General features: G+C 40.5%; 1 protein-coding gene across 1 annotated transcript in view; it reads left to right on the top strand.

Annotated features, from left to right (window-relative positions):
- Window positions 1-776: 776 nt before the first annotated feature.
- The window catches only part of zfpm2a (zinc finger protein, FOG family member 2a), a 128,504-nt gene continuing 102,269 nt past the window's right edge, over window positions 777-27,011 (top strand). The window contains exon 1 of the mRNA XM_059338729.1: window positions 777-1,109. Coding sequence (XP_059194712.1) covers window positions 827-1,109 — 283 coding nt within the window. The 5' untranslated portion in view covers window positions 777-826. The remainder of the gene's footprint in view (window positions 1,110-27,011) is intronic.

Here is a 27,011-nt window from a genome sequence, read left to right as displayed (position 1 = left end):
GGAAATACACTGCGGTCATTTATATATTTACAAGAAAAGGTTACAAACATTTTTAAATTAAGAGAATACACCAGGCTTTTTCTATACTAAAAAAATTAAACGTATATTTTGAGTGTGTTTACTAAATCCAGACTGCTTTTGGCCAGAAGTCATCTGAGGTCATGGCATCTTAATCTAGATTAACTCTCAGAGTGCATTATGGGGGAATGAGTAGCAAAAATGCAATAGAGCTAATCCTGGAGTGTTTAACTAATAAAGGTGCAGATTTGGTAAAATGACCAGAATAAAATTACCCTGGTGCAATAGTGGAGGGTTCCCCCTAAATCTCTAATTTCTGCAACAACAAAAAAATACATTAATATTAAAGATCATTTTAAAGTAGCTCCAAACTAATGGAAAATCGGTTCTTTAAAAAAACAGGTGCAAGAAAAAAATAGTTTATCTGAGACAAAGTGGTCGCAAATGATTTTATTGTGTATATTGTGACTGTGATGATCACCGGCTGCTGCTCAGTTTTGTCTCAATCTCCGTTTATATTTACCCCCAAAAATCACGGGCGCTAATTAAGGGCCGACGCTAATTAATAACTGGAAGTTAAAGTAATTGTGGATCAAGTGAAGTTCACCAAGCTGCGGCTACGGTACCCGGGGAGGAACAAACCTTATCTTCAAACAAAAGCGCGAAACGCTTTCACCTCCCCAGTCAGTCCGTGCGGATCGCGGCGAAGCGCAGCCTCATCACGGAGAACGGTGCTGAGAAAGAGTGAGAGAGAGAGAGAGGGAGAGAGAGAGAGAGGGAGGGTGTGTATTCTCGGGTGTGTGTGTGTATGTGTGTGTATGCGAGAGAGAGAGAGAGAGAAAGCCAGAGCCAGAGCCAGAGAAACGAGAAAGATAAAGGAAAGACAGACGGAACGATAGACTTGTGCGTAAAAAGTACCGGTGCCCCCCTTCTTCTTTTTCTTTCTCAATTTCCACCAGACAAAAACCCAAAACCCGGCTGCTTGGATGAACCAGAACCTATCGATCTGTCAGTACTACACCTGGATTCACTGACCAGCCGCACAGCAGGCATGTCCCGAAGGAAGCAGAGCAACCCCAGGCAGATCAAACGTAAGTTTTTCTCTCTTTTCTTTTAATGTGGTGTCGCCGCTACAGCGCGTCTCCAAGCTTATTAGAGTTTTGCAGAATATTGTAATGATAGTGACCACAGTGAAGCTGATTCAGCAGCGCTCAACTATCGCCACTCATGTGTTGCCTGTCACGGTCCATACGCTCCAGTCTCCCTCCGCAGATAGGTTGTGTTTCTGCAGAGATGATTTACAATCCAAATCCCACGGTGCTGCTGGCTCAAAAGTTTCACCGCTGCTGCCAAGTTGTAGCAAAATCAACTTATTTTTCTTGTTTGTTTCATGTGACTATTCTAGTTTTCATCAAAATAGTGTCTGAGACAGTGCATCACTTTGACTGGGGTGCAGAGTAAAGCTTTTAACGCTAACTAATCACCAGAAATTCTACAGTATAGGCCCGTAATAGATGTTCAATCTGTAGCATGAGGTTACTCTAAAAGGCCGATTTGTTTTTAAATTATATTGCTATTAAATGTTTTTATTTGTAGCACATAGACACGTGTGTGTGTGTGTGTGTGTGTGTGTGTGTGTCTGTCTCTCTCTCTCTCTCACACACACACACACACACACATACACATACACTCACATTTTTTTCCACACTCACCTGCAGGTGTGTGTACACACACACTTTTTCAAACTTCATAATACAGCACATACACCATATAAATATTGATGAGCAGTGTTTATAGCTGTGCCTGCTGGTATGACTTTAATAGAGCAAAACTGTGGCAAGTTATGGCATGTTTTAATTTAGATTTATTTGAATTGTACAAGGAAAGTGTTTATTTTGTGTCACAGCAAACTAGTTTGTACATGTTTAATTGTCAAATTTAAATTTAAATTTAACCTGAAATTTAGAGGAATACTGTTTGTTTTTAAGGCACAAACAATATTATTAAAGTACAACCTTGTGATGTATAATAATTCAAAAGTGTGTCATATTCACATTCTTGAATTTTACTCATAATGAATATATTTTTATGAAAGGTTTTAAACAACTTTTCAGAATTTTAATGATTTTAAAGATATTTTATAGATTCATTTTTAAAATTTGTGGGGATTTGCAAACACACACACACAAGCACCTGGACATAAACACACTCACATCTGAAATCCAGCTGACAGTGTGTGTACAGTGTGTGTGTGTTCAGTTTGTCCACTGTGTGCTGTGGCTGCTACTGTAACAGGCTAAAAACAGACTGTGGTTACTTTGGGGTCAAAATATCAAATATCCAACCACTTCCGCTGATTTCTCTTGGATCATGACACTGTTTATGTGTGCTTCGAGTTATTATGGAGAATTATAACTGAGGCAAAAATTGTACGTGTGTGTGTCCATGTGTGGGTGTATATGTTTGCATGTGTGTGTGAGCTCACATGCATGAATTCATGAAGGCATGTGCATGTTGGTATACAAGAGCTTTTTAATACATTTGTGTGAGACAGATTCTGCGACACAAGAGATTTGTGTGGCATCACGTTTTTACATGTAATTATTATTGTTTCACCTCTTAAATATTTATGTAAGTTTTTATGGCAATCTTGTTGGACTGGATTTATTTCTTACTCTTTCAGGTAAAGAAATTACGATTTATTATTATTTTCATAAATTATTAACTGAGCATTTTATTACAGTATTTAACAACAACAACAACAACATTTTTAGATCAGCCAATTTAACATTTTATTTTTTACACTATAGGGAAAGATGCATGATTAAAAATATTTTGGTTTTTTTTACATTCTTTTTGCACTAATTTCTCAGTTTAGAACAGTTTGAAACAGCATAGTGTCCCCAAACTCTAAATGAAATTAATTATTTTGCAGAAACATTCTTTTGTTTTTGACTTCATATTTCGGTTTATGCTGGCATCCACCACAAACCCGCAACCACTTCTAATCAACAAAGAAACACGACGACGTATGACGTTTTAGGCCCACTCATATTTGGACCAATCCCATCGTAGCATCCAAATTTTGTTGTCGAGCAAAGGAAGTCTTAACGTTTGTGTTCCGCTTTGTGACCTGGCCTTGTGTGAATTAGTACGTCGTGTGTAAAGATCTTGTTAATATGGGGCCGGTGTGTGCAGTTGTATAATCAAGCTCCAGTTAGAAACAGAAAGGTCACGAGGAGCCTAGATGCTCTCTCTCTCTACCCCGGGAACTCTGGGAAAAAAGGCAGAGGAGGCACTGCACAGAAAGTCAGCACAGACAGTCATTCTAAAGGACAAAAAGGTTGTTGGGCGCAGTTCCCCCCCCTCCTCCTGCATACATTGGACCGTTATCTAAAATTGTGATTTATGCAGTATTTTAATATTTTGCTTATTCTTTCCCCTTGGGTGCTCTCTGAGCGGTGATAAAAAGGCGATGCTGAAAGAGCACCATTAATTTGCTCCGATGACTGGGGAGATAAGGCCAGATAATGGGAAAGATAAGCAGAGAAGATATACCATCAGAAACCCGATTATTACCATTAAAATTCCAGCCCAGCAATCTGCAGCTGGCTGATAATTCCTTCTCCGTTTCCACCACTTTGGATGATAAGGCAAAAAATAGTCACTCAGTGCTCCTTGATTAGGCTGCCTGGATATCCCGATAATACAGTGATAAATTATGTATTTTCCCCCTTGTTTTTTTTCTGTGAAACGTTACATCTGATTTTTTTTATATATATATAAATAAATATATATCCCTGCCCCCCTTTCTGTATCCCCCTCCCCTTGTTGCTTTTTCCAAGAAAATGAAAAACCCCATACACTTTTATTGTAATAAGAGTTTGATAGAAAGAGGAGATAGTGGTGGAGGTGTTTTGTGTGGGAGCACATATCAATGTTATCAGCTCATCTCCCAGGGCCAGCTGCTAGCTGCTGTTGTTTTTAGCCTTATCACCCCGTGCCAATATGCCAATAAATTGCCCAGATTGTTAGCCGTTCCAAGGCGGGTCAGTAGAATTTGACAGGAATGATGAAAATATCGCTGATGCTCTGCGGATTGCGATTAGCTGCTGTAATATGATGTGTGAATTCCACCAAGCTCCCTCTATCCTCTCTTCTCCCTCCCTCCTTTTCCTCCCTGTACCTCCTCCCTCCCTCCCCCCCTCCCTCCCCCCATCGCCTCTCCCCGGCTGCTGGTGGTGTCCATACCTCTATTCGTACTGAGAGGAGAACATTTTGATGCTTAATAGGAAGGAAAGATATGAACAGGCTGAATTGAAACCAGGCCCCTCCGAGTAATTTTTCTGTAAAATTGCCCCCCAAAGTTTCTCGGCGTAAAGGGGAATCTGGATGATGTAGGGAGTGTGCCTCCGCCAGTGTTTATGGGAACATATTGAAGCGGCCCTCTGAGGCCATGGGCGGACATCTAATGTCAAATGTGCTTATTAAACTGACTTAGTGCTCTCCCCTTTACTGTTGTCTTCACCATATGGACCGTCTGAGAATTCATGTTGCTTCCTTTTACTCGACATTGTCCAACCAGAATCCAGCACCATACTGTAGTGATTATACTGCTCTTTTACTGTAACTTTGTGCAGCACCCGAGCGGCAAGTGCACAAGTCCCCACAGCTTACCACTATGTCATACTGTCCAAATGCCTAATCTACTCATGTGATAGTGATCTTACATCTGTAAAGCTGCTCCACTGCACTGTACAGTAATGCCTTTTTGTTATTTTTATTTTTACCCATAATACCTTGTGGATAAAGTTGGAACAGGGACTAGTGATGCTTTGGTAAATATTGTTTTTCTTTTACTAATATATTTCATATTCAGACCTTTGAGAAAAATGTTTTGTGGTTGTTTATTTGTGACATTTATACTGACCACCAACTTACCTTAAATCTAATAAAATGCACATACAACCCTGGGATTATTAAAATTAGCTCCCTGTTTTTCTCAACTAGTCAGTTTGGCACAGAACAACAGCCAAACAAGGTTCTCTGCGAGAGCTAAAAGTCTGTTTTTTATCATAGAGACTATTTTTTCCATCTCCGCTCTACAGTTAATCTCTACAACTCCTTAGCATAAGGCCACTTTATATAACGTCAGCATACTGTTTACCATATCAGGTGACATTTCTATCTTTGAGGGGCATTTATCAGAGGCAGATTACAGTAGTAAGGGATAAGGGGAGTGTTTACTGAATTGACTGCCAACATCCTGTATCTGAATGTGTGTGTGTTTGCTTGTGTATACATTGGTGCATGTACAGTATGTGCGACGAGCATGTGTCTATGTGTTTTAGCGGCGAGATCGGAGCTGTTAGCTTGATGCATTTTTTCCTTCGCAGGGAACAGACTTCTCGTCCATATTTTTTTTCTATTTTTTTTTCACTCCAACTTAGCTTTGCTTTCTTATATAAGGAAAAGCGTGCTGATGCTGTGGAAGTCGTATACGCTGCGTTTCACCCTTGGCCCACAATCGCTGGCAACTCCAGCAGTCAGATGTTTTGGGGGTGTAAAATCAAAAAATGTTTGCATGCCAGCCTCCCTGTATATTTAAGGGTTTCTCTTTCATTGGGTGACAATCACGACTTGTCTCTTGTGTTTCTCTTGTTGATTTCTGTCAGAAGAAGAATGGTTGTTGAATGCCAACTTTCCCTCAAACATCTGTTCCCTGCCAATAACAGCTTGTGCCGTTGCCTCGTCTTAGCTGAAGGATCCCCAATTGCCTCCTCACTTTTGACACAAAACAACAATGCAGATGAATGTCATCTTCTTGTAATGTTTTTTCTATTGTGTCTAAAGTACAATGTTTCTTGTAGAGCGAAAGTATTTTACTACGCTGCTATTACTGCTTATGTCACAGGCTCTGCAGCTATAGGGAGAGGAATGTATAGCAGCTGCTGTTTCCTTTGTTCAAAACAGTGCTGTGTGATGTGTTGGATGAGCCGGGGTTGGCAGGCGATGGACTGACGGTGCCTAATCCTGCCCTCTCTGTCGCTGTAGCCTGCAGTGCCTGGACAGCAGTGTGAAATGTGGGCAGGGTTGCTGCAAAGGTGGAGGTCACTTCCTCACGCAGTTTCCTCTTTATCTTCCTCTTTCCTGAATTCCACTGCTATTATTCCAATAACCGCCGGTGCAAGCTGTCACCATTGTGTTTTAATTCAGCCACTGTAACTGTCACCGATGTGAACAAAATGTTAATTTTAGAAATAAGTGCAGATCAAAACAAAAAAAACTTACTGCTTCTACTGGTTGTGTATTGTCTGTTCTTTTTTTTTTATTTCAGCCCCTGACCGTATTCCTCTCGGTTTATTTAGATTTTATATCAATGATGCCCATTGAGCCCCAGGTAACAATTGACTTTCAGCCTGCTTTAAGTTAATAGCCTTGTCTCTTGCTTGTAGGGATCAATATTGGTATTAATTAATCACCATTATCAAGAGCAGGATCTAGTTCCATTTGTTGTTACATCAGCAAAATATCAATAGAGAAAGTGGACTCCCTGATCGTCATGGCAACTTCATCTCTTAGGTCAAAGAGAGTTTATCTTATCTTGCTGCTGAGAGTGGCAAACTGCTTAGGAATCTAGTTTAGACTCAAAGATCATTGATTTCAGCCTTTTTTCACCCCCACCTTGTTGTTTCAGGAGAGAGAGGGGTGAAAAAAACAGAGAAAGGCAGCATTCTAATCACAACAGAGATGTAAGATTTAAATATTGATGTCCAAAGGCCATTACAGCAAAGAGGGCCTCTGGTCTCGCTGTTGTTCAAGTACGTCCTTTTAAGACCCAGACAAAGCTTTGATTATCAGAGGTGTCACCGTGGAGTATGTCTGTATAGCTGACAGTGTGGGACTGCAGGGGAGATCAGTTTCCTGCAGCCACCACCACAGAATGTTAACAGATCACGCTCTACATCCTGGTGTTTCTACAGGCCTTAGCCTACACACAGAACATCCTGGTACTTACTGTGTATAAGGCTGGTGACATTGTGATTAAGGAAAGTTGTGTTGATCTGAAACAGTAAGATCTACAGAAAATTAATTGCCAACCCTTTTGAAATGTATCATCTTAAAGCATTTTAATTGTAGTTGGTTTTTGTGGTGCTAATTTTTTACTTCTATTATGTCGTTTTCTTTAAGATTATCAAATCTTTTGTGTGTGGAATCATAATCTGCAAGGTAACTACAGCTGTCAAATAAATGTAGAGGAGTAAAACGTAAAATATTTCCCTCTGAAAAAGAGTTAATTAAAAGTATAAAGGAGCATTATTAATTTAAAGTACATCAAAATTAGACACATCCCCTGTCCATTCCTATGGACATAACTTTTTATGTGTGGATCTATGATTTCTGTCATCTGACACATTTAAAAAATACTTATTTAATTGGATGTCTAAAAGCCAATCACAGTGCTCCACATCATCTAAAGTGGCCTGCATTATAGCCACACCCCCTTTTCAAGAAGCATGGCCGACTGTAAGCCAAAGAGGAAGCGCAGGGAACATTTTAATGTATTATTCATATTATTAAAGTACACCATTTGTGTTTAAACTGTGTTTAAAGTAAACACGAGATCATGTATTACTTATACATGTCAGAATATAATTTAAAAGATTTATAGCTTTTACTCAGGATTAAAAAAAAATAAATCTATCCATTGGAATGGCTGGAGGATCTCTTAATGCCACCTGAAGTGAAATAAATAAGGAAAGACTTTATAATTTATTCTGACTGTTTGGATTTGATTTTCTAATAATACAATCAGCTTATAATGTATCATACAGTTAATATACAACTCAGGAGACTCATCTCCAGAAAATATTTCATTTTTACATTTTTAATGTAATAATACAAATTATATATGCAATGTGTTTTAAAGCAGCACTTTTATATTGATATATGTTAACCGTCTACTCATGTTTGTATTACAGAAAAAGGTTTCTTTAAACTATTTATTGTAATTTTCACTATAATGTGGTTTATCATGTTCAGATTTTCCATCCATTCGAATGGACAGATTAAAAAAACATTATACTATATAATAATAATAATAATAATAATAATAATAATAATAATAATAATATATTAATTGACTAAATGTACTTTTCGCAACTGTCCTCGACAAAAAAAAAATCACATTTATGCTATTTGTCTGAGCATATTGAGATTTAGCTGAAACTCACTAAATTATTTAATTAATAATTTTGTTCCCACACATTTCCACATACTTTGTTTTTAACCTGCACATTGTTTTGTGCTTGTACACTAAAACACCACCTTGTTAAGGAATTTGACTAATGAATAGTGTGTATGTGTATAGAGTGGAGTAGCCTCTTCTCATGGGAAGTTAGGTGTGAGCTATTTGTGTGGCGGCAGGCCTGGGTGCTTGGATGTACCTCATCATGCTGCAGAATGCTCCTCAGGGTTGGAGCAGAGAGCAGGGGCACTGCCTGCTTTTTTTTTTCTTCCTCTTTTTGCCTCCGGGACACAATTGCCTCATTTAACATTCTCTATTTGGCCCCTGCCAAGAGGGGAAATAGCCAGGGTGAGTAAGAGAGGCCGCCACACATCATGAATTCTTCTTTCATTTAACTTGCACAGTCCCTTTTCACCTTGGTGATGCACATGGATCAGGAATGAAGATATTGCTCAATTAAGGGGATTTCTGAGGTTGCTCCTGAGGTATTGCAGTTATTTTTGTGCCATGCCGAGGTTTTGATGTATCATGGATATGGATATTGGGTTCATCACATTTGTGTGATGCTTTGACATCTCCATAGCCCAGAAGAGAAACAGCTCTGCGCCTGCAATAGGAACTCGCCTCTGCCATATTCAAGAAATAAAATCTGTCAGTCTCACATTGCAGGGATGTAAACAACTTTTATGTCTGTATTAAGATTCTTTTTGTTTATTTCAATTTAATTAGCCACAGTTAATCAAAACATTTTCATGGAATATGTCAGAATTGATATTAGGCTTTTGACTGAATCTTGGACGAGAGAAAGGAAAGGGACTCCTTGGAAATATGAGTCACGTTTGCAGCAGCCATTGTCACAATATGTTGTCAGCAATATACAGTAAAATTATTGGCCAAACCTCGAGTTGCACTTGTGCAACATAAATTGTTTCAGTATTTTTTTTTTTTTTCCTGATGGATGATAATGAAAGGGGATAATTTTGTGAGCAGAGCACGATAGAAGCTGGCACACCAGAAGTGACGTCCTAATAGCTGTTCAGTGTAAATCTCTGGCTTGGCAGGAATTACTGAGGATGTATTTGTGGGGGGCAGCACGATGCACAACTTTGCATTGGGATGAAATGCAGCGGAGCTCTATAGTTAAGGGATAGGTGGCAACAGAGGATTAAGTAACAAGCTTTTCAGTTCAATTTGTACATCAGCATTTTCCACCAGACGAACGGCACAAAACACATAGCATCTTAAGGCCTCGGTGGAAAATCACTAATGACAAAGCTTTGTAAACAGATAAACAATTTATGTCAAATATGCTGAAAATATAAAACAAACTTCAAAATATGTTAATACTTTAAAGAGGCTGTGTTTTGATTTGCACCATTGCAAAGCTGGTAAAGCTGTTGACAGCACAGCTTACACATCATGTGATCAGAGGCCATATCTGCCTGCATGTGATTAGCAGCGAACACCGCTACAGAAATAGCCATAATGGAGCTATACTGCAATTGGAACACTTTGATGATGATCGATTATATTTACTGTAAATTATGCAAATCAGATTAGACAGAGTGCGTACAATATTGGACAGTGACGAAAAGGAGTGACGTGTTGCAAAGTACACGTCTCCTGCTTCTTATTATTTCAAAGCAGGCTTTGTGAAGTGACAGAGTAAACATCCAGAGAGAAATGCAGCCGCTATTATTTCAGAATCAGCCAATTTTCTTTCTCTGTGTATTTCAGAGAATGCTTATCTAGTAATTACTAAAAACTGTTGACATTGAGCAAGTGCTGTAGCCAACTAAAATGCCTTTTTGTCTTATGATATCAGATTGGATTTTTATCTTAGGTTCACGCAATCACGCATTCCTGAAAACCGAAGATAACTGGCTCAAACTCCTTATTTCCACCACAAGTGTAGAATTAAGAGCCTTATTTTAAAATCATTACATCCTGCATTTATTTCTGCGGTGATAATATTTTCTTCCTCTTCTGGTTCGGTCTAAAATGTCCCTGTGAATCTCCGAGACATACATTTGACCATAATCAAGCTTTTTAAGCTTCAGAAAACTGGATAACAACTGGGTCAGATGATAAGCCCGGGCAAAACAGGAAAAAAAGCCTCCTCTGATAGACGAGGAGAAAATCTGATTGATTGATGTCTGCTGGCTTTGCCACCATCACAAGCCAGTTGACAGTTAGTTTGGGATCAGATGATTTCACTCTTAAGATTGGGGTTGAGGGGAAGCTAGGCAAATATGAAGGACACAAAGGTCAATGGCTTCTCTCCTCCTCTCTGTATCTATCTCTCCCTCGCAATAGCTTGCTTTGACAAACTGTAATATGTTGCTAAGCTTTGTGGCAGCAGGACACATGGTCATAGTTTGTACAGTAATATCCTATTGCAGTAATCTCACAAGGAATGATTGAAAGTGCTGGAGGAATCTGGTACTAGCAGGGACCCGTTGACATCATCAGCTGCTGTGGACTGGCAGATGTCTCCTGACTTGTTTGAACTGAATTTTCCCATGGGATTGAATAAGTTAAACAACAGCTTTGACTCGAAGTGAATCTGTTATTGTAAGCAGGATCTGATAAGACGGCACCATATTATGAGTTTGTATAGCAAAGAGGCCAAAAATGGAATCTCCAGCGAGTGTCTCTTTGTGGTTTCGGAAAACATGGAACTGTGACAAAGGATGATTGGATGCATATTGTAAATAAACACCCAAGTCTTTCACGATTGCCTCTCAGTCTCTCCATAAAGATGTTCCATACAACATTTCATCTGTTCCCGCTGCTCAGATCGTGTATCGCTAAGATGAAGTGACAAGGCTTGCTCTGCGTTTGACCCCATGTGGCAAAATAACAGTAACACTTGGATTAGGGTTAACCAAAACAAACTCTTGGAAGATTTTTTTTTGGTCAGAGCGAGCCGCAATATTGCCAGTGTTTGTCATTTTGTTCCTTTAGCTATTGTTATGGAGCTGAAATTTAATAAGACAGGCCTTGGGTGCCCATAGTGATGTCTGTGATATTAAATAGAAGGTTCCTCTGAGGGTCCATCTCTAATAGACATAACAGACATGTCCATTAGCTTTGTATGGGGTTGCTTTCAAGATCAAGGTCTCACTTGTAATGAAGTGCCTATGCAAATGCAACTACTATTGTGAATCACTTGTTTTAATCAAGTTTTTTACTGAAAGAAATGTAGCCTCCATTCAGAGCCACTAACCAAACAATAAAAAAGGATAATCCGAAGACAATCCCCATCCAAATGGAACCGGACATCATTTAGGGGAAGAGACAACAACTCTTTGTTTGTTTGAAGTGGCTGATATGACAACCTTCTTGTCAAAGACTCAGGGCGAATAAAAGGGATTTGTAATTACCATAATTATCTCTTATATGTTTTCACCTAATGATGTCCATTAAATGCCTGAGGCTTCATTTAGAGACTGCCTCACTGTAGGTTGGCATAGACTCATAATACAGCATGTTACATTACACGGCGCACAAGTAATGAACTTCTTTCATCAAAGATGTTTATCGTGCAGTGCTTCTGGGGGGAAAAGCCAATATACTTCAGCTTTTTGTTACAGTTGGATTATAACAATTCTCATAGTTCCCACTTATCTTTCAAATTTTCTCTACATGTGATATCAACCCAATTGGCTTCATGTCTAAACAGGATGGCTCTCTAATCTAGACCGCTGTTCGTTTCATGTAAAACATCTCATTTTGTGGCTTAGGCTGGTGGCTTTCTTATCGTTACATAATTCACTGCCCTCTCCGTGATTTTCTTTGTGGCAATTTATTTAAATTCCCCCATGTTTATATATTTCCTGTCTCCTTTCATTCAAAATGATTGCCTTTCATAAGTTCAAAGACTCATCTTCAAGACTTTTGGTAACTTTACAGATAGGAATTCACAGTGGGGAGAAAGGGAAAAAAAAGAAAAGCTATTTTGTTGGACAGCAGAAGGAGAGGGAGTGTTAGTGCATGTCCATCTCTGTCTCGAGGCCGAATCCAGAGGTTGAACTAACCCCGATCAAAAGCGCAGATATAGCACTCTAACAGTCCACACCTCAGCAAGTACAGCATTTGAGAGATCATGCACTGCGCTAAGGCCCTCAGTCCTGCATGTGGCTCTGCTCCTGTGGTTGCTTTGGTCTTTGTCCGCCACCTATCAGCATATCAGCAGTGTCTCTGAAGCCCAGTTGTATAATGCACCATTTATGGCTTTGTGGAGGGAGATGGCGGTCGGGCGGCGGAATAGCTCCAGGCCTTCCCCTCAGTGAGTGGATTAACGGCGGCCTGCTTTAGCGCACACTACCGCGGTGTGAAATCGGCCCCGCTTCGGCGGCGGGCGATGAGGCTCCCTCTCTCTCTCTTTCTCTCTCTTTTCTCTCTCTCTCTGTTTCCTCACCTCCATGCAAAGCCTCTCCCAGCCATCTGTGAAATGTGGAAACTCTGTGTCTAAGTTGAGTTCAGATCCCATCCCCTCCGTCAAGCTGAGGCCAGGAAGCAAATGGGCAGGCAGTCGGTGGAGGGGGTTTGCAGGGGAGGAGGGAAGAGGAGGAGGAGTGTGGTGGCGGTGGTGGTGCTGGTGGTGGTGGTGGTGGAGGAGGGGGGATCAGCTCACTGATGTCGTGCCGCGTGTGCAGGAACCCTGCCTGTTCTCCGCGGGCGAGTTGGAGGAGGGTCCAGGCCTGGGTGCCGGCCGAGAGATCTCTGGTTCCTGCTTGCAGGTCCAAATCCCCCCTCTGTGTGTGTCTGTGTGGAGGCGAGACGGTGGCACAGCTCCCCTGAGCCCCTGCCCAGTCCTTTGAAGATAAGATGGTGATACAGAGTCCCTTTCGGTACGTCGCTAACCGATGGTCTTTGTGTGACACACATGCCTCTCTCCTTTGGAGCCTGCAGCTAAAACACCTATGGTCTTTACTGAAACGAATCGGCTGTATGGCCTCGGGTCAAATTAGATTATGAATGGGTGACAAAATCCTAGATCGTATGTTTAGGATATTTTTTTTCACCATTTCATGCTGATAACGTAGACTTCTGCTGTGGTTGATATTGTATTTCTATTTGATTTCCCTCCGCTGAGAAGAATCACTTTCATAAATTCTCCTCATACAGTCACTGCTGACTTAATTTTTTCAGTTTTCCATGGCAACCCGTTGTCATCTTAACTCTGCTGATTTCTCTGCTATCTGAGCTGTATTGCTCTTGATCATGACAGTTTTTTAAACACATCTCTCCTCTGCATTTATAACCATATTTTGTGGCACTCGCAGGCCAATTCTCCCACTTCTGGCTCTCCACAGCAGCTTTTCACAAGAGCGACCATCATAATCAGGCTTTTGAATTATGAACTCAATATTCCCTTTTACTTTTTTTTTCTCTATCCTGTGGCTTTGGGGTTCTGATCTGTGCATAATGTCTTGTGATTGCATGGCATTATGGTGGTTTGGAAAGCCGAATCGAGGCCCAGCCACGCATCATCTTTCCATAGACAATGTGGATCTCTGTGTCTCTCTGAGCTCATCAGGGATGGGGCGTTGATTGCTTTTTGATACCCCTCCAACGTGGATGAGGTCCTGCATACATCAGCTAATTAGAATGTACTTATAGTGTGTGTGTGTGTGTTTGTGTGTGACAGACCCCACACTTCTCATCAGATCCTCAGCCCAAGTGCTCTAACCACGCTCACTAAAGGCTTTATCAAATTCCCGACAAGAAAAGAAAAGCTATACAGTGCAGGGCCAGGGTGGGCGAGCAGGCGGTTGGGTGGGTGGGTAGCGTGCGTGCGTGTGTGTGGGATTTGATGTCAGGGAAAAGTAAAACACAGAAAATGAAAAGAGAATGTCTAACGACGGCAGTCATTTCAGTATCTGGGTGAAAATTCCACAAACCCACTTTATACACAACACATATAGGGAAAATCTGATGACAGCTGTCCGGTTTAACTATAAAAGATGGCTGTGTTTAGGAAAAACCACCTTGCTACTGTTCCAGACCACATTCAGTAACACACTGGCAGCAGTGGAGTTAACTTCATCCCACTGAAGCTAATGATGGTCGCTTTGCTAGGAGCTCTGAATAGATGGCACAGCAGTGGGGAGGGAAGTTGCAGCAGCTAATTAGGCAGCACAAATGACTGAGTGGTATCATCCCATGCACCTTGATGATATTACGGTGCATCAGAGAGGGACCTGAGGAAAGTTTTGCCGTTGCCTCACTGACTTTTTGGATTGCAAGGCCATATTAGTCAAACACACACAGCACCTCTGCCTCACACACACACACACACACACACACACACAAAGAAAATCTCCTGCTCACCAAACGTCCTAGCCCATGCTATGATCTGTGGAAGGTGCTGGGGAGTCTCTATATATTTCATAAAGGCATCCTATTACACCCCCATGGCTTGTGGGGAACAGCACACTGTGGTCTAGTCCCCAAGCAGCCGGGAATAAAGTGTAGGACGTGGCACTGGAACAGAAATCTAACTGCTGTTTCCTCAGGTAATCTTGACTTGGATCTTAATTCCAATAAAGTGTTTTTTTTTCACAGCATAAGCCAGATCCAAGCAAGAACACTCCACTCTGTATTTCTGCGGTCATACTTTATTGAATATCATTTCAGATAAGAGGTGTAATCCTTTGGGTGGAAGTGATGTATATTGACCAGCTCAATGATAGCGATACAGTGGATGTCTCTGATCTGAAAGTGGTAAATAACGATTTGTGTCATCGGCTCAATCAAATGCCGTGGAATATTGAAAACTGCCCTCATTTTCTGTCAGTCTCTAACTTCTGCCTGAATATTAAAATGTCACTGCTGGAGACGGGGAAGATGCAGGTTTTCTTTTGTACTGAGTACAGTAGCTGCTGAATGCTAAATATATGAGTGGTTGCATCAAAGCGGCAATCAGTTAGCTCATCAATCACTCAATCAAATCAGTGATGAGAACAGCTGTCAGACTGATAAAACGGTTATGCTCTTTCATGTGGTCTGCTGCTGATATGAGGTTCAGATCCTTTTGTTAAAGCATTTCTCTTTAACATGTCAACAATCAGAAGTTCAGAAGAAAACATCATTGTATTTATTTGGAGTTAAACACTCGTCAGCTGATTTGATTTACAGTTACATTTTGCAATATAAGCAAACAGCCCCAGATTTGAATCCAAATATTGATGAATTATGATCAGTGCAAAGAACAGTGTGATGTCACCTTTTTCCAGCAGAGCCCCACCAACTTCCAATCAGTGTACAAAAGCAGAAATACAGAAATCTGTCATGTAACAAAGCCTGATTTAACATTGGCAGTGTTCATGTATGCCTCTATCACTCAGAGTTAGAAGTGTCGTAATAATTTAGATTTGAAAGCAGTAATGCAACAACAAAGACATGTACAAGTCAAAAGTATAGCAGCAAAATACAGTTAAGTATACAAATGATATTGTATAGTAACTGAGTGACCTTTTAGGGCTATCACAATATCAGATTTGTTACTACATGATTATTGTAGCCAAAAGAACTAAATAATGAAAAAATCATCTCATTATCTATAGAAAATTTAAAATTTTATCTTAACATCATAACTTTATTTATTGTGTGATGTATCTTTTTTTGACATTTAAAGTACAAGTATAGGGATATGGAGAGAGAAAGTGTGTAACAATAAAACAAAGCAAGAATGGAATAAAACTTACAGAATTTACACAATATTATCATATGTATATTATTAACATTATATCAATAATGTAATGTTTAAACATCCTGGTCATAATTAATAATAAATATTGCAACACCCCATCCATATATCAAATACTACTACTACTACTACTACTACTAACAACAACAACAACAACAACAACAACAACAATAATATTATTATTATTATTATTGTTATTATTAATAATAATAATAATAATAATAATAATAATAATAATAATAATAATAATTATACCTTTATTTATAAACCACTTTTCAAAACAAGTTACAAACTGGCCTAACCTGTAGAGCCATTTATCACTTTATGTTGTTTTGGGGTTACTGGCCCAGTTTTTGAGATATCAGGCATAGAGATGTCTGTCGAAACTAATTAGGTCTATATGGCATTTAGCTAGTGGAGCTCCAAGTGCCAAAAATATATATTTCTCTTTTCCAGAAATCATGACCTGGTTACTCAAAATAATCCACAGACCTTGTTGTGAGCAGTTTCATGTCGGAACTTTTTCCTCTTGAGTAAAGTTTTACATGAAACTGTTCACAAGACGGTCTGTGGATTGTCTGGAGTAACCTTGTCTAGATTTCTAGAAAGTAGAGTTCTTCAAATGTATTTTTTTTGTTCCATGGGTGCCATGTAGTCCTGCTATATTTGAGGGAAGACAGATATCTCTACAGCTGATATCTCCAACATTCACACCAAAACAATCTAGATTGATAATCAGCACTACAGGTGAGAGGAAAACTGGTTATATTTAATTTATTAATTCAATTGCTAAAATATGATATTTAAAATGGGCATGGAAATCAGATTTATACAAATCAATACAATTGATATTAAGATGTACCTAGTCATAATTGCAGTTGATTATTTGGTTTGGCCGCCAAACACCTGCAGTATATCAGTAAATCCTCTCTCCTCTGTAAATAGAGTGTGGAGGAGTTCAAGCAGTGAGCTGGGTCACTCAGGTCAATACGACACTGTTACAGTCTCACCTCTCAGAGTGACTGGGTTTCTTCCATCAGTAGAGAGCAGTCCTCTCTGCTCCCACATGGTTCATTTCATCAGGGTTTGTTTTATCTTGACTGGCCAGGCCCATGACCCCTGAGCACTGATAGTCCAATAAGACTGCAAGAGAGCATCACCAGGGCATTGTGGAGACTGAAACAGAACTTAACTGGGTTAAGTTTCCTTTTTTTCCCATTAACTTTGTGTTTGCATGTGTATGTGTGTGTACTGATTCACTGTCCTGAACATGTGAGCAAAAGTTCACTTTGGAAACTTTGCAGTTTACTGGAATGGCACATGAATAGTGACAGATTTCACATGAAATATGTATCATGAATTAAATGCAAATTCATCTTTGAAGCATTTTTTTTTTCAGAAATATAGAAAATGTGGCCGAGCAAACACATCTAATTCTAAAACACAGAAAAGAAAGGACTGGCCGTGATGCTCAGAACTGTTCAATTTCATGAGCCTGCAGAGAGTGCCATGTTTACTTTCCTTTGCATAGAAGAAGAGAAATGAATGCTCTGGGTTCCCTGTAAAGACAAACATGAAAGGAATCACCAAGAGTTCTTTAGGCCCTTTCTCTTGTGTTGTGTGTAATGCAGCTTTTTTACTGCCTAGGTAGTCTCTGCCATCTGACTGCTGTTTGAAGTCAGCAGAAGTCGACAATATTTGCTTTTCAGCAATTCTCGCCCACTGTGTCTCTCTGTTGCGTTTGAAAGTGTGACCAGTGTGGAGTCTATCAGTTCACTCCTTGGAAGAAATGGCTCAAATTGGGCGTTTGGTTCGTCTGCGGATTGACGATGAACTCCTCGCAAGTGCAGGGTTGGCGTTCATTGTTGAACTTGACTGACAGCTATGGGTGGAGGAGGAGGAGGTGGAGGAAGTGGGCAGTGATGGGGAAGTTGGACAGAGAGGGTGGAGGGTGCAGGAGTAGCCTCAGCTCAGACCTGCTGGGGTGTGATCTCACCAAAGCACCAAGAGTGGGCCAATCTCAGTCAGCTCCCCCAAACCAAAAGAAAGTGACAGAGGGTAGAAGAGAGGGAGACCATCAGATAAAGGGTCTGAGAGAAAGAAAAGGGGAAAGGTGCTAGGAGTGCCAGACAAACACAGACAGCCCAGTTCTCTAAAACAAAATTATCCTCACATTTGTTTTTTAATAGGGTTGGATCATTGTTCGATACCAGTGCCAGTATACTTTTTGTACCTCTTTTTTTAAAGAATATAAACACATTTTCACACAAAAATTCTTACCAAATTAAGTCTATCTTCTCTACAGTGTTTAACCCTCTGAACCCCACAACTTGCTAGCATGTTTGAAAGGCATAATTTAATTTAAAAAATCATCAAATGTACAGCATAAATAAACAAATATAAGCCTAAAATAGTGATATTCAATCAAAATTGCTTTATTCTACATGTCTCATTTAAAATTTTGGCAAAAAATGAACTGTTGACAATAACCAGATCACGCAACTTAAAGCCATGAATGATTTGGTCGAAACAGTCAGGTGAAATTTCAGCGAAACTGCAGCAGAACTGCTGGCTGTTTCAAAGAGCAGAGAGGAGAGGACAAGAGGGGGTCTAAGAAGTGGTTTTAAAAATGTAAATATGCCTCAATTTTTGTTATATATACAGATTCCTTTTCATTCCAATTGTAAAATAAATTATCAAAGAAATTCAATATTTTCTTATTTTTATGATTTATAGCTTTAAAACTGTAAAAACGAGCCCACAGTGAGTTTAATGTAACAGGAGGCATCAGGTCTGCATTTCTGATTGTTGAAAATTAAACTCAACACCTAAATAAAAACACACCTCCTGCGTGTGCTCCTTCAGAGCGTTAGCAGTAACAGTCCCTCTCGCTCCCACTGCCTTTCTCTTGATACACTCATAGCTTTTCCTATGCCATGTCCATGAGCACAATCAGAATATCATTCTGTGGCTTGGTCTGAGTACTGTTTGCTTCCCATTTACAGAGTCAGGGCTGCATAATGTATATTTTTTCAGATAGGGGGCCATGAAGAGACTTTTGCAGAATTTTACAGATAGTGTCCTTTTATTACCTTTAATTATCACACAAAGCAAGAGCAAAAATTACAATTGAAACAAGTACACAAGGCTACGAATCTGACCATGCATTTCAGTCACTAAAGTACAATTCATTCAATACATATTTCAATGTTCCCTTCTAATGCTTCTGCTCCTGTGCTCTTTCTCCAACAAGCTCCTTCTCTGCAGCACCTGCTCTGCCCTGTAGCATACAACAGTCCTGCTATAGAGTCTGCTAAATTAAGAGATGCAGGACAAACTATTCCCTGTATACTGTACTGTATGTTTTCCTAGTTGAGCGAGCGCATCTTTGTGGATTTGAAGCACAGAGTGCTATTTCTAATGGCATTATCCAGTGGGTGTGTATGAAAGCTGCTCCTTTTCTCTAGTGGGGTTGTGTGTGGGTGGGTTAGAGGGGAGGCTGGGAGGCTGCTGAGACCCCAGCGTTATCAGCACCAGATGCAGGTTGACTTCAGACTTTCAATGGAAGGTAAAGAGAGAGAGGGGGGAAATTAATGAGAGCCATAAAGCCAGCAGGATAAATAATTAGCCAACTGGTCCTAAGATCCGTCCCTTCATTAGCAGCTACAAATACATTCTCCTTGCAAAGTTTGTTTGTCAAAACTGCAGCCTGATGCCGTTAGCTCTTTCTTTTCTTTGGTTGTGATTGCATGCATGTGTGCATTTTTAAGATCCATTTGTTGGTGTTTTGCTGCGCTGTCCCTCTTCATTTGTCATGTATATCCCAGTGACAGGTTTCTCTGTCCTGCCACCGATAATTGGCCGGACCAGTGCTTCCTCCAAACGTGTGCAGCGCAGACAGACAGAATAAAAGACAATTCAGCTGTCATAGCGTTCTTCATAAATCATCTGGATGAGAGTGTCATATTTGTGTCCACATTTTTGTTTAGAATAATCAGAAGGACATAATGTTGCTTGTTTACTCGTGGCTGATGTTCCCCCAGTTGAGCTTCTAGAAACAGTGCGGGCTGTAAAACACATTGCTTTGTACAGATACAGGAGCAGACGTGCCTCAAACCGCATTTATGTCCGACAATTGATGTCATTTCGCTGAACTGATTGCTACTTTGCCGTGGCCTCATCAGGATCAAAGCTAATTTTTGCTGCATTAGAGGACACTTTGTGCCAGCGTACTGTATGTTGATCTGGAGTGTTTACATGCGGTTCACTCCCTGAGGATTTTGTATTATTGTTGTCACACTATATGGAGCACAGCCACTTGTATTGTTCTAATACTCCACCGGTAGATTTGAAAAGAGCTGAGCAATCACTGAAAGACTTACATTATCCTCCAGTCTTTGATCGCTATTCATGTGTCTGGGCTAAGTAATCTTCCCCTCTAATCTCATTCACAGATATAAATAAACAAGTAATGCTCTAAACGAGAGGGAGCACACGAGTGAACATCCAGAGGATTATGGTAATTTGTGGATAAATAGAGGTGTTTAAAAATTGTGACTTTTTATTAAGAAAGTTACTTCTTTAAAAAAAAAATCTGTTTTCACTCCATGAACCCAGAGAAATTAATCAGTAAATTGTATTTCACTCAAATATTCTGCTTGACTAAACTATGAAGTGATGATCTTTTAATGTTTTTTGGCAGATTTAGACAACAAATACTGTATTTAGCTGTTCAATAAGGTGCTCTCCATAAAAGTCAAATTCCCCTGGGAATAATTTAGATGATAGATATTTCACTATTTGCTCATTATTTATTACAGTAACAACTTATAAATAAAAGCCCCAAACACTAAATAGCATCCAAATCAACATGCACATATTGCCGATTGATTTTTAGGACATTGCTCTCTTTTTCTCATCTCTTCCAACTTGACATTTGGAAAGTCAGAAATCAATTATGTCTCCTTCCCAAATGAAAGGCGGAAAAAACTAGTTTATGACTTTAAAGTCAGCCTAGCTCGCCTTTGACACGGCGCATTACAAAGGGAAAGGAAAATCACACTGCATACCTGATCCATAAAAAAAGCCTTTGAAATGGATTGCTGGGTGGGATCCAGTCTGGCACAAGTCATGGCATTGATGGCACAGCCCCTGGGCGCAGGGATACTTGGCCTGGACAAGACGGTTGCTGGGCCCCGTATCAGTGGGCACTGGCCCATCCTCTGGGAGCTCCTAAGCCATGCCGTCTGAAGAAGAACTGATGGGGTTGGCAGCACATATGGGCATGCTACGGGTTTTATTTCAGTCAAAAACAGTCCCGATGTTATCGCCTTCAGTCACCGGCACAGCAGCATCAGCGAGGCTGACCGAGATGATTGGGCTTCATAGAAAAAAAACAAAAAAACCCTGCAAATTAACTTCAAAACAAACTTTTCTCTTGTCCCATCTGCACCGTTTCTTTAGTTTTACACCGTATATACAGCCCAGGTGCTCAAATCTAATTGCAAACCACCAATTCTATCTTCCATATTGTGTTGAGGTGACAATTTGTTCCAGCTAATTGGAAATTTTTGCGTTGGCCTTCCCGGCACACAACATATGCCTATCACAAATGACATTGATATGATAAGGATGGATTTTGCTAGCCTCCACTGTTTTTCAAACCAAGACAGGAAGTTGACAGCTGCAACAGTTTTCAGTAATAGTTAGTTGATAACCATCCATGGGGTAATGAAACTTCCACCTTTGATGAGAAGTTGAAAAGAGAGTGTTTCACTGTTGGCTTGGCAGAACATTAGACATGGCTGCAGGCAGGCAGGGGCAGGCAGGGGATCGAGCTGTTTTAATAGGGCTCATCCAGAGGTGACGAGAGCACTGCATGCACTGAACTGGAGGTGTGAGCCGGGGCTGCCAGTACATATCTTTTGTCTTTCATTATCTTTATTTCCTTATTATTTTAAATGGCCGGTGTGTGTGTGTGTGTTTTTTTTCTTCACTAGAAGCTTTTTTGATATCCATTTAGATTGGAGCTTCATTAAAAAACCTCAGACAATGGAGTGACTTCTAATTAAGAAGCGCCGCATCTGGCCCCTGGCACCCTATCCCGTTGTTCCATCTATTTTGCTGGGGAGAATTCATTTGTTTCTTAATTAAGAAAAACACCAATAGCGTGAAAAATCTGCTTATGGTACCTGAATCCTAATTAGTTAAATAGTGAGGGGAAGGGGAAAACACATTCCAGTAGCCCTAGAAATGAACTCAGAGCTGATAAAAATGAACTAACTAGCCTTGCATAAATCGAAGCTGGGGAGAAAGTGTACCATCATTATGGCTAAGACAATATGCAAACTATCTTCAAAGAAATCAAATTGCCGGAATGTTTTCATTTGCATGTATTAACCATTAACATAATGAGGAGAAGTGACATTGGACCCGGATTGTGTGTCTGTTCGGATTGATAACTCTGCTGCATCTGCAAATAGTCTCCTCTGCAAAATTATGCTAGCAGTCAAATCAGTGTTGAACTGTGGAGGGAGAGGGAGAGTGATGGAGAGAGTGAGGGAAAGACAGAGACACACAGCGAGAGAGAGGAGAGGAGAGGAGAAGAGAGGGAGAGGAGAGAGAGTGGAGGCTTTTGCTTTTTTCCGTTTTATCAGGGAGCTCTGTGCAAACCTGCTGCAGTGTTGAATCGGAGCCATCATCCTCTGACAGCTATCCTTAAACAGGAAGGGGCCGCGAGTCATTGTCTCTAAGGCTCTGTGGAAAGCTGCTGTGTGTGTGTGTGTGTGTGTGTGTGTGTGTGTTTGGGGCAGGGGGGATGTGCCCATGTGGCTGCTAGCTGGGGATGGACCTCGAGTGGGCACACTTCACACTCCTCACCCCCTCCCCACCCCCTCCTCGTACATATCGGACACATGCACACACACGCCTGCACACAGACTCGTGCATACATGTGTTGTGTCCCCCCCACCCCCCACCCCCCCCACTCCCTCCTCCTCCGCGCCCTGAAAACACACACATCTGAGTGCTTCCAGGATACCAAAGGCTCACTTATCTGTTCCGTAAAGACTCACCATGGCCCACATTGGCGAGTTGGGCGGGCAACCAGCCAAATCCACTGTGTGTTCTCCGACTGCAGGCGTCATGCAAAACACTAAACTGTCTTCAATATTCAAAATAATTTTTCCAACATGCTACTTCCCAGGATCAGCCTCTTAGGTCAAATTATTCAATTAAGTGTCTGTTTATTACTGATACCAAAGCTGGGTGGCGGTTCTACTTATCACCTTTTTTGCAGATTGGTGTTCTCGCAGAATACCACCATAAAGATTGCCTTGGCTGTAATTAAAATGGCACAGAGACAAATTTGGCGCAGGGCTAAGACACGGGGAAATGAAGGAGGTAGGGGGAAATTGCAGAGGCTACATTCTGTCATCCAATGAAAAAGTTGAGGCTGTAAAGCAAGCAGCATTATTGTGAGAGCGCTAGCGTACTGTACAGCACATAGGAGCAGGTACATAAACACAAAGTGCAACCTTGTGGTGTCGGTGTTGTCACCGCGGTGCGTTTTTGTGCAGAAAATGGTCAGGAAACAGGGGCTGTTCTTTGTGGCTCTGAATGAAGCAAGTAAACAGGAGTCAGTAATGGTTTGTGTGGCAGAGCGGATGCTGTTTAGACGTCCTAAACGCCAGCCGGGCTTGCATCCATCCACAGGCCTGTGTGTTTGATGAGCTATTGGCAGGCTATGGGGACACGTGTTCCCGTGCCTCGTGGCAAACATACCTTTCACCGTCTTTGACTCCACAAGCCTGTGTGACTTCTCAGGGAAAAAATATGAAAGAAATCAAAGCGCCAATAAGCTGAGGGTGTTAAGCCAGAGAGAGAAAAAAAAAAGAAAAGAAAGACCTGAGCGACTTTGGATTTTGACAGAATCTTCATGCGCTCTCTGACAAAAATTTGCATTGTTATCACAGATAACTGGTGATGTTTTTACTTGGTTGTACATTTTTGTGAAATATGTAAAATGTAAACCGAGCCTCTAACGATTCCCTTAATGACGCGGATCTTGCTTTTTTCCCCCCGAATCGCGTCTTAGCGGGCTTCTCAGTGCAGGATGTCTGATATCTGAATATTAAAAGGGAGTTTCAAGCTCATCTGCAAATGTGATTTGCACATATCACACTTCTGCAGTCGTCAAGCTGCTTCATCGCCAAGCTTCTGAGCAAAGAAGGCTGGGGAGGGGAGGGAGAAAAAAGAAAAAGAAAGATGCACATATGGGTTGCTATTGATGTATTCCATTTCTGACCTAATTTAAATCCCTGCCAACAAGCTCATATGCATACTGTACATTTGCTAAATTACAGAGTGTAAACCTTGCCTTCTCACAGAGACAGGTGTAAACATCAGTGTTGTCATAATGCACCACCAGTAAATATGATAATCACACCATGCTGCAATAGAGCACAAAATAATTTGGACATCATTTTGATGCCTGAGGGGCCCAGGGGAATGCCCTCCAGAATGAAGGTGGCCCATTGACATGCTATACACGCCAAGATATAATTATGGCTGCCTGTCTTTGTTCCTCCCAAGCTTCCTCTCAGAGCACTAGTAATTTGCTTGTGATTTTTTGGTATTCTTTACGATTGAGTTATTCTCTGTGGACTTGAGTATTACATGGCTGTAAATGAAGATGGGAAGAAGAAGCTCTACTGCCAAATCCCAAGTTCAGAAACTGTAATATCATAACAGCAGAGTTGATGCTGGTTATTTTGTAAAGCTTGATTTGAAAATTGATGTGGGATTCTGACGCACTATTCCTTTCGATATTTTCTGAGTCCTCGCCGGCTATCTGTGTGGGACATTACTGATAATAAGGGGGCAATGCCAGAATATCTTTAGGGTATGCAGTGTGTCGAGCTGCGGTTTGTTGTCATGATAATCCCCTCATTTGTAATGTTGGGATCAGCAGGTTACGGCTCTCCACTTGCCTGCCATGTCAAGACTTGGGACTGGCGAGGTGGATTGTCATTTCTGAAGCAATATTTTGACAGCGCCTTCACTTTACTCGTATGCTGCGGCTCAAAGGTCAGAGCTGTGCCACTTCCATTTACTGTGTGTGAACACTCAATCCCTGAGGAGTGGAGCTCTCTACATCTCCCCCTGCATGAGTCTCTCTCTGACACACACACATCGTCTTTCTTTCTGCCTCTCGCCATTTAACTCACTTGTTTTAGGAGATAGATGTCAAGGCGAGTCCCACACAGAGCTTTATAGTGGGTCTAAAGCTCCCCAAATTGAAGGGCAATTACAACTTATAAACCTTTATAATTGTGTAAATGGAAAAAGGCAGCTCTGTTCACTTTACTCACTGTGATGCCTGATTCTCCCTCCTGCCATCATTCCAATTAGTGCAATGCGAAGACAGCCACCTCTCCCTCAGTCGCTGCTTGCCTCCTATCACACACACTGCTGGGTGTTCTTTAAAAACATAGTCTGGTATGATTGTTACAACGGCACAATGTCTCAATGGTGTAGCTGTCATCCATTTTCCTGTGTGCTTAGTGCCACTCCTCAGACACCGAGGCAGGTTATGTCAACCAAATAAGGCACTTGTCAGTAATACAAAAAGACATTGTTGCTGGTCCATTGTTACCTGCTCTGCCAGCTATCATATAGAAAGTGATGGAGTGACGGTGTTTTGGAGCGCGGTGCAGCTCCACAGCCCCAGGGGTATTATGGGTGTAAATCTCCCTCGCACAGTTCTGCTCCAGGCCAGGGAGAGCATCATCATTAGCCGGAGCAGATGGAGGGGCTTCAGCACTGTTTTCCTCTCTCTTCTGTCCGACTTATACTGCTGGAATCTGGTTTGATACAACGCGCGGTGGATGAGAGCAACAGCCGAGCGAGACAATGAATGATGAAATCCACATGAAATCAGATGAAAGCTACAGTACACACAGAAGAAGGCAGTCTGATTCATCATTTATTTGTGAAGTGATGATAGTGGAGGTTTGCTTAAGTGCTCTGTGTGTTCATACAGTACGCTTGTGTTCTTTTGTTTCCCTGGCAGGAAAGTATCATGGAAGCGAGGCTTTGTCTAATAATGATGGCTGTTTAGGATATTAGAGATTAAATGATAAGTCTGTCATTTGATTGATTAAAAAAATAATAATAATAACTATTTTCATAGTTGGTTAAGTTGACTTTATTTCAGTGATTTCTCAAGTGGAAACATCAATCATTGGTTCCAGCTTCATTATAGTAAATAAAGTCATTTTTGGTTTTGGTCGTACAAAACAAGAAATTTTAAGAGCTCTCGGAACTATTTTCTTGATTTAACTTGTTTTGTACAAAAGTTAAATCAAGAAAATATTTTGTCAGATTACTCAATGATGAAAATAATCATTAGTTGTGGTCCTGAAATATGTTTTTGAATTGGTGTAATTGATAACAAAGCTCAAATATTGTTGTTATGTTTAATATCTTAAAGCAAACCTAGTGTATGGCATAGTTTTCCCCAAGATTTTTATTCTTATAGTATGGCATTTATCGTCTATAAATGTCTATAAAATCATCAATATTCAATAATATGTAAAACTTTGGTAACACTTTCTATGAAGCCCATGTCTATAATGCATTATAAACATATTCATCATTTATTAGAATCTGCCTATAGCACAGTATAAATATAGTTATAAGCACTCAAAAATATCTATGTGAATTCTAATGTGTGATAAATAATACGTAAAAATATTTCATAATTGCTGGACACTCGCTGACATAATTTTTGCACGCCCATTTCTTATAAACATGAGAAACATAAACAGCACATAAACATAACATGTATTATAAACGTATAATGCATCATAGGGTTAGGATTAACCCCTAACCATAACCCTGTAAACACACAATAATACATTAAAACTGTGATCATAATGCATTACAAAAAATATTATAATTTATTACTATAGACTATATTACAAAAATCTCTTTATGTGACCAGCAATTATGAAGTATTATGATACT

This window comes from Centropristis striata, chromosome 8 (assembly GCF_030273125.1).
Source record: "Centropristis striata isolate RG_2023a ecotype Rhode Island chromosome 8, C.striata_1.0, whole genome shotgun sequence".
NCBI lineage: Eukaryota > Metazoa > Chordata > Actinopteri > Perciformes > Serranidae > Centropristis > Centropristis striata.
This window is presented reverse-complemented; position numbering and strand designations above follow the sequence as displayed.